Source organism: Oncorhynchus tshawytscha, linkage group LG01 (genome assembly GCF_018296145.1).
Source record: "Oncorhynchus tshawytscha isolate Ot180627B linkage group LG01, Otsh_v2.0, whole genome shotgun sequence".
In the NCBI taxonomy this organism is placed as follows: Eukaryota; Metazoa; Chordata; class Actinopteri; order Salmoniformes; family Salmonidae; genus Oncorhynchus; species Oncorhynchus tshawytscha.
Window position 1 is genome coordinate 52327529 of NC_056429.1, and position 9244 is coordinate 52336772.

Consider the following 9244-nt stretch of genomic DNA (forward strand, 5'->3'; position numbering starts at 1 on the left):
CTTTTTTTCTATCTAGAACCTAAAAGGGTTCTTCAGCTGTCCCCAGGTAGAACCCTTTTGGGTTCCATGTAGAACCCCTTCCACAGAGAGTTTTACATGGAACCCAAAAGGGTTCTACCTGGAACCAAAAAGGGTTCTCCTATGGTACGGCCGAAGAACCCTTTTTTTGGAACCCTTTCCTTCTAACATTTAAAAAGATGGAACTGGGGTGAAGACAGAATATTCCTCTTTAAAGTACATCTTCAATTGATCTGAGAGAGATCTAAAAGATGGTTGCCTGTCAGTTACAAAATATTTGTTTCGGAAGGTGAATAAAGAGCACCTACAATGCTGTAGAATATGGCACAATAATAGGGCAGAAAACTGTCACTTTAAGCAGCAGCAAAAGGCCATAAATAGACTGTTTCCCTTGAGAACAGTGCAGAGAAACATTGAGTCTCTCCCACTCTCCTCAAGTTAAATGTGCAGGTCCGCATAACCTCCCCCCTCACTCCAAGAGCTCTAAATGAGACCAAATCTGCACTGGTGGAACTCCTCAAAGGTTTAGAGATGGAGAGAGAATAATAGGGAAAGAAAAGACTGAAGTAGTGAGTGATTTATTTTCTGGTTGGGCTTCTAAGTGGGTGACTAAGTAATCACGGGAAATCATGAGTTGTTAGTGGTTTAATTCATCCCATAGTACTCAAAGGTCAAATGTGACTAAGTTTACACTTGTTCCCCTTGTGTGTAGACTACAGCTGAATGCATCTGACAGGCTGACCCCACACATACCGCCTTCCACTCAAGATTACCCTGCAGTGTCTCTGTGGAGTCGCCACACTTGCAAAAGCCCCTGCAGCTACAAACTTCCAAAGTGAATAACTGTGTCACGCCCTGACCGTAGAGATCTTTTTATTCTCTATGTTTGGTTGGTCAGGGTGTGACTCGGGTGGGAAACTCTATGTTCTGTGTTTTGGCCGGGTATGGTTCTCAATCAGGGACAGCTGTCTATTGTGGTCTCTGATTGGGAATCATACTTAGGCAGCCTTTTTTCCTTTTGTATTTTGTGGGTAGTTGTCTTTGTTAGTGACCTGTTTAGCCCTAGTAAGCTTCACGTTCGTTTTTGTTGTTTCTTGTTTTATTGGCTACATTTATAATAAAGAAAAATGTACCCTCACCACCCTGCACCTTGGTCTGGTCATTTCCACGAAGACGGCGATCGTGACAAACTTTGAATAACTCTTCTGCACTGAATCATATTGCACACTGTACATGGTTAAACATTGGAACTATAACTACTTACGAGTGAAATAGTTTTCCCTCCAAAAAATGCTAGTGAAGTATGTTAAAAGGTAGCTTTTCTGTGTTGGAATGGTGTATGCGTACGGTACCAGTCTGAAGCTTGGACACACCTACTCATGCAAGGGTTTTTCTTTATTTTTACTATTTTCAACATTGTAGAATAATAGTGAGGACATCAAAACCATGAAATAACACATATGGCATCATGTGTCAACCAAAAAAGCGTTAAACAAATCAAAATATATTTTACATTTTAGATTCTTCAAAGTAGCCACCATTTGCCTTGACAACAGCTTTACACACTCTTGGCATTTTCTCAAACAGCTACACCTGGAATACTTTTCCAACAGTCTTGAAGGAGTTCCCACATATGCTGAGCACTTGTTGGCTGCTTTTCCTTTACTCTGCAGTCCAACTCATCCCAAACCATCTCAATTGGGTTGAGGTCGGGTGATTGTGGAGGCCAGGTCATCTGATGCAGCACTCCATCACTCACTCTCCTTCAAATAGCCCTTACACAGCCTGGAGGTGTGTTGGGTCATTGTCCTGTTGAAAAACAAATGATAGCTCCACTAAGCTCAAAACAGGTGGGATGGCGTATCGCTGCAAAAAGCTGTGGTAGCCATGCTGGTTAAGTGTGACTCTAATTCTAAATGAATCACTGACAGTGTCACCAGCAAAGCACCCCCACACTATCACACCTCCTCCTCCATACTTCACGGTGGGAAACACACATGCGGAGATCATCTGTTCACCTACTCTGCATCTCACAGAGACACGGCAGTTTGAACCAAAAACCTTAATTTGGACCCCCTCAGACAAAAGGACATACTTCCATTGGACTAATGTCCATTGCTAGTGTTTCTTGGCCCAAACAAGCCTCTTTGTCAGGTGGTGGGTGTAGCTGGTGCATGAAGTCAGGCGCAGGAGAGCAGAGATGAGTGAACAATGCACTTTACTTAAGAAATAGCACAAAGTAACAATACCAATGTGCGAACAATAACGGTTGCCACAAAGCACGGGTGAAAACAGCACCCGGGAAAAAACAGCCGGAAACATACCGACCTGAACAACAAACAATCACACACAAAGACATGGGGGAAACAGAGGGTTAAATACATGACCAGTAGTAGGGAAATGAAAACCACGTGTGTGGGAAACAAAGACAAAACCAATGGAAAATGAAAAGTGGATCGGTGATGGCTAGAAGACCGTTGACGTCGACCGCCGAGTGCCGCCCGAACAAGGAGAGGAACCGACTTTGGCGGAAGTCGTGACACTCTTCTTGTTATTAGTGTTCTTTAGTAGTGGTTTCTTTGCAGCAATTCGACCATCAAGGCCTGATTCATGCACTCTGTGAAGAACTTATTTGGGCTGCAGTTTCTGAGGCTGGTAACTCTAATGAACTTATCCTCTGCAGCAGAGGTAACTTTGAGTCTTCCTTTCAAATCAAATTTTATTTGTCACATACACATGGTTAGCAGATGTTAATGCGAGTGTAGCGAAATGCTTGTGCTTCTAGTTCCGACCATGCAGTAATATCCGACAAGTAATCTAACCTAACAATTTCACAACAACTACCTTACACACACAAGTGTAAAGGAATGAATAAAAATATGTACACGAAAATATATGAATGAACGATGGCAGAACGGCACAGGCAAAAATGCAGTAGATGGTATAGAGTACAGTATATACAGTGCCTTGCGAAAGTATTCGGCCCCCTTGAACTTTGCGACCTTTTGCCACATTTCAGGCTTCAAACATAAAGATATAAAACTGTATTTTTTTGTGAAGAATCAACAACAAGTGGGACACAATCATGAAGTGGAACGACATTTATTGGATATTTCTAACTTTTTTAACAAATCAAAAACTGAAAAATTGGGCGTGCAAAATTATTCAGCCCCCTTAAGTTAATACTTTGTAGCGCCACCTTTTGCTGCGATTACAGCTGTAAGTCGCTTGGAGTATGTCTCTATCAGTTTTGCACATCGAGAGACTGAAATCTTTATGTTTGAAGCCTGAAATGTGGCAAAAGGTCACAAAGTTCAAGGGGGCCGAATACTTTCGCAAGGCACTGTACATATGAGATGAGTAATGTAGGGTATGTACACAATATATAAAGTGGCATTGTTTAAGGTGGCTAGTGAATACATTTATTACATCAATTTGTATTATTAAAAGTGGCTGGAGTTGAGTCAGTATGTTGGCAGCAGCCACTCAATGTTAGTGATGGCTGTTTAACAGGCTGTTGGCCTTGAGATAGAAACTGTTTTCAGTCTCTCGGTCCCCGCTTGATGCACCTGTACTGACCTCGCCTTCTGGATGATAGCGAGGTGAACAGGCAGTGGCTCGGGTGGTTGTTGTCCCTGGTGATCTTTTTGGCCTTCCTGTGACATCGGGTGGTGTAGGTGTCCTGAAGGGCAGGTAGTTTGTCCCCGGTGATGCGTTGTGCAGACCTCACTACCCTCTGGAGAGCCTTACGGTTGTGTGGAGCAGTTACCGTACCAGGCGGTGATACAGCCCGGCAGGATGCTCTCGATTGTGCATCTGTAAAGGTTTGAGTGTTTTTGGTGACAAGCTGAATTTCTTCAGCATCCTGAGGTTTAAGAGCCGCTGCTGCTGCGCTGTGCCTTCTTCACCACACTGTCTGTGTGGGTGGACCATTTTAGTTTGTCCGTGATGTGTACGCAGAGGAACTTAAAACTTTCCACCTTCTCCACTACTGTCCCGTCAATGTGGATAGGGGGCTGCTCCCTCTGCTGTTTCCTGAAGTCCACAATCATCTCCTTTGTTTTGTTGACATTGAGTGTGAGGTTATTTCCGAGGGCCCTCACCTCCTTCCTGTAGGTCGTCTCGTCGTTGTGGGTAATCAAGCCTACCACTATAGTGTCGTCTGCAAACTTGATGATTGAGTTGGAGGCGTGCGTGAACAGGGAGTACAGGAGAGGGCTGAGAATGCACCATTGTGGGGCCCCAGTGTTGAGGATCAGGGGGTGGAGATGGTGTTACCTACCCTCACCACCTGGGGGCGGCCAATCAGGAAGTCCAGGATCCAGTAGCACAGGGTGGGGTCGAGACCCGGGGTCTCGAGCTTAATGACGTGTTTGGAGGGTACTATGGTGTTAAATGCTGAGCTGTAGTCGATGAACAGCATTCCTACATAGGTATTCCTCTTGTCCAGATGGGTTATGGCAGTGTGCAGTGTGATTCCTGTGGCGGTCCTCATGAGAGCCAGTTTCATCATAGTGCTTGATGGTTTTTGCGACTGCACTTGAAGAAACTTTCTAAGTTCTTGAAATGTTCCGCATTGACTGACCTTCAGGTCTTAAAGTAATGATGGACTGTCATTTCTCTTTGCTTATTTGAGCTGTTCTTGGCATAATATGGATTTGGTCTTTATCTTCTGTATCTTCTTCCTTGTCACAACACAACTGATTGGCTCAAACGCATTAAGGAAAGAAATTCCACAAATGAACTTTTAACAAGTAACACCTGTTAATTGAAATGCATTCCAGGTGACTACCTCATGAAGCTGGTTGAGAAAACGCCAAGAGGTTGCAAAGCTGTCATCAAGGCAAAGGGTGGCTACTTTGAAGAATCTAAAATATATTTTCATTTGTTTAACACTTTTTGGGTTACTTCATGATTCTATGTTCATTATTTCATAGTTTTGATGTCTTCACTATTATTCTACAATTTAGAAAATATTACAAATAAAGAAAAACCCTGGAATGAGTAGGTGTGTCCAAACTTTTGACTGGTACTGTATATCAGTCATAAAAAATATTTGTGAGAGTAGACCGCTGATTGGCCTGCTCATCCTCTTCAGGGAGATGACATCATGATCTATGAGGAAATAGCAAGCATTGTTTTAAATGGTTGGTTTGAGATACAAGGTAAAGGTATGGTTTTTGTGGGGTTTTCTCTCAAATTTATGCTTTGGCCACAAATACGAGTATAGGACGAGTCAACAACATTATGTGGATATGAGTTAACAGAATATGAACTTTTAAAAGTTAGATTTTCACTGGGCAGTTACTTTAAAACTAAAACTGGGAGATGAAAACAGGACAGGGTAGTATTTTAATGTTGTAATGAATCTCCAGATGATCAATTTAAAGCCATGAGGGGACACAGCAGGGGTCATTACCTATGTCCCACAGTATAAGTATGGTCCTTGATCACCTCGAGAGTTATAAGGAAAGATCACAGACATTAATCTGATGTCCTGAGACAGAGAGCAGTTGATTTGATAGACCTTATAAAACAACATGTCTTCTTCAATCATTAAATCCCTTGGTGAATAGCATATAGGTTAGCCTATCTATTGGGACTGCACAAGTAACATAGCCCAGGTGCATATATTTCACAGACAATAAAGTCAGTCCTTTGGGGACCCTCAGTACACAATATTGTTGGTAGCCTACAATATTCAAGCTTGGTTAATATATGCCGATGAGAGAACAATAATATTAATGATGATAATAATGTAAACATAAATATTCACTCTCACCTCATCTTCAAGGAGTGCAGGTAGATGCTCAAATTCATAGTATTCCTCCTCTTCTTCCCCTGAGAATTCGACTGCATCAGTTCCAGATGTCCCCATTGTATTTAGTTTTGAACAAGACTGTGGATATTTGTAGAATTGGGTGCGTGCAGTTTCATACTCATAGCCCTTAGCCTAAAGCCCTTAGCCTAAAGCTTTTCCTGCACTGGTGTCCTGGCAAAACTGTATTGAGTCAGGAAAGACTACATGCCTGAATACGTGGTCCAAACACGAACAGTGCGGGCTACTTTTTAGAATGTTCCCCGTCCTTCCACTACCACCAGCAACATGATGCGTCATTCAACAAAACGGTCGGTGTCACTGCAGTTCTTTTCATTCCAAAACAAGCGAAAAACAGCGTTTGAATGTGTACTTCCTATAATCAATGGCAACAAGGGAGTTTGCTAACTATATGCTGTCATGGCAACGACTGCCACACCTCCACAAAAATAACCGACATTGCGATAATGAACTGCAGTTCCCAAGTCCTCCTAGTAAAGGCTACGAAGCTACACTATGTACCATAATTTGTTTTGAAGAAGGGTAGCCTATTTACAAGATTCCATTCACGTACAGCGCCGCGATCTGCATCAAAGCAATTCTGGAATAGCGTGCCATTGAGTGACTTAGAACGGTGTAGCCTTTGCTGCAAATTCTGTCCTACATTTTTTTGCACGCATTCTCATGAGTGACATTAATTGCAAACTGCGTTGTTAAGATTTTACTCATGTATTACCAAGTGCAAAATCACACCTGCTTGCACTAGTTACTTATGCTGCACTAGTATATGCTGCACGAGTATATGTTATCATTATAATTAATATATTTACATCAGGCCTTATTTTGAGCCCTAGCTTTACCCTAATATGGTGGCTTAGATGCCACATCAGGCCTGTAAGTGGCCTGTAAGTGGGGTTGAAAAAGTCCCACATTTTCAGAAAATCGTGGTTCCAAATGAAATGTTCAAATCACATTTTATTGTTCACATACACATATTTAGCAGATGTTACTGCAGGTGTAGCGAAATGCTTAGGTTCCTAGCTCCAACAGTGCAGTATCTATATACAGTGGGGCAAAAAAAGTATTTAGTCAGCCACCAATTGTGCAAGTTCTCCCACTTAAAAATATGAGAGGCCTGTAATTTTCATCATAGGTATACTTCAACTATGACAGACAAAATGAGAGAAAAAAATCCAGAAAATCACATTGTAGGATTTTTAATGAATTTATTTGCAAATTATGGTGGAAAATAAGTATTTGGTCACCTACAAACAAGCAAGATTTCTGGCTCTCACAGACCTGTAACTTCTTCTTTAAGAGGCTCCTCTGTCCTCCACTCGTTACCTGTATTAATGGCACCTGTTTGAACTTGTTATCAGTATAAAAGACACCTGTCCACAACCTCAAACAGTCACACTCCAAAGTCCACTATGGCCAAGACCAAAGAGCTGTCAAAGGATACCAGAAACAAAATTGTAGACCTGCACCAGGCTGGGAAGACTGAATCTGCAATAGGTAAGCAGCTTGGTTTGAAGAAATCAACTGTGGGAGCAATTATTAGGAAATGGAAGACATACAAGACCACTGATAATCTCCCTCGATCTGGGGCTCCACGCAAGATCTCACCCCGTGGGGTCAAAATGATCACAAGAATGGTGAGCAATAATTCCAGAACCACACGGGGGGACCTAGTGAATGACCTGCAGAGAGCTGGGACCAAAGTAACAAAGCCTACCATCAGCAAGGGCTTTGAAGATTAAATGTGGCTGGGTCTTTCAGCGTGACAATGATCCCAAACACACTGCCCGGGCAATGAAGGAGTGGCTTCGTAAGAAGCATTTCAAGGTCCTGGAGTGGCCTAGCCAGTCTCCAGATCTCAACCCCATAGAAAATCTTTGGAGGGAGTTGTAAGTCCATGTTGCCCAGCAACAGTCCCAAAACATCACTGCTCTAGAGGAGATCTGCATGGAGGAATGGGCCAAAATACCAGCAACAGTGTGTGAAAACCTTGTGAAAACGTTTGACCTCTGTCATTGCCAACAAAGGGTATATAACAAAGTATTGAGATAAACTTTTGTTATTGACCAAATACTTATTTTCCACCATGGCTGACTAAATACTTTTTTTGCCCCACTGTATATATGCTGTACCAGTCAAAAGTTTGGACACACCTACTCATTCCAGGGCTTTTCTTTATCTTTACTATTTTCTACATAATAGTGAAGACATCAAAACTATGAAATAACACATATAGAATTAAAAAAGTGTTAAACAAATCAATATACATTTTATTATTTATTTGAGATTCTTCAAAATAGCCACCCTTTGCCTTGATGACATCTTCGACGTCTCACTAAGCACAACCTGGATGGGATGGTATATTGCTGAAGAATGCTGTGGTAGCCATGATGGTTAAGTGTGCCTTGAATTCTAAATAAATCACCAACAATGTCACCAGCAATGCACCCCACACCATCACACCTCTTCCTCCATACTTCACGGTGGGAACCACACATGCGGAAATCAACCGTTCACCTACGCGGTTGCAACCAAAAATCTCAAATTTGGACGCATCAGACTAAAGGACAGATTTCCACCAGTCTAATGTCCATTGCTCTTGTTTCTTGGCCCAAGCAAGTCTCTTCTTAATATTGGTGTCCTTAAGTAGCGTGTTTCTTTGCAGCAATTCGACCATGAAGGCCTGATTCACGCAGTCTCCTCTGAACAGTTGATGTTAAGGTGTGTCTGTTACTTGAACTCTGTGAAGCACTTATTTGGGCTGCAATCTGAGGTGCCGTTAATTCTAATGAATTTATCCTTTGCAGCAGAGGTAACTCTGGGTGTTCCTTTCCTGTGGCGGTCCTCATGAGAGCCAGTTTCATCATAGTGCTTGATAGTTTTTGCGACTGCACTTGAAGAAATGTTCAAAGTTCTTGAAATTGACTGACCTTCATGCCTTAAAGTAATGATGGACTGTTGTTTCGCTTTGGTTATTTGAGCTGTTCTTGCCATAATATGGACTTGGTCTTTTACCAAATAGGGTATCTTCTGTATACCACCCCTACCTTGACATAACATATCTGATTGGCTCAAACACATTATTAAGGAAAGAAATTCCACAAATGAACTTTTAACAAGGAACACCTGTTAATTGAAATGCATTCTAGGTGACTACCTCATGAAGCTGGTTGAGAGAATGCCAAGGGTGTGCAAAGCTGTCATCAAGGCAAAGGGTGGCTACTTTGAAGAATCTAAAATGTAACATACATTTTGATATGTTTAACAGTTTTTTGGTTACTACATGATTCCATGTGTTATTTCATAGTTTTGATGTCTTCACTACTATTTTACAATGTATAAAATAGTAAAAAATAAAGAAAAACCCTTGAATGAGTACATGATTCCATA

General features: G+C 41.8%; 1 protein-coding gene across 1 annotated transcript in view; it reads right to left on the minus strand.

Annotated features, from left to right (window-relative positions):
* LOC112252996 (kinase non-catalytic C-lobe domain-containing protein 1) overlaps nt 1–6394 on the minus strand; it is a 94223-nt gene extending 87829 nt beyond the window's left edge. The window contains exon 1 of the mRNA XM_024424851.2: nt 5801–6394. Within this exon, the coding sequence (XP_024280619.1) occupies nt 5801–5896 (96 nt within the window). The 5' untranslated portion in view covers nt 5897–6394. The remainder of the gene's footprint in view (nt 1–5800) is intronic.
* Between the last annotated feature and the right edge of the window lie 2850 nt (nt 6395–9244).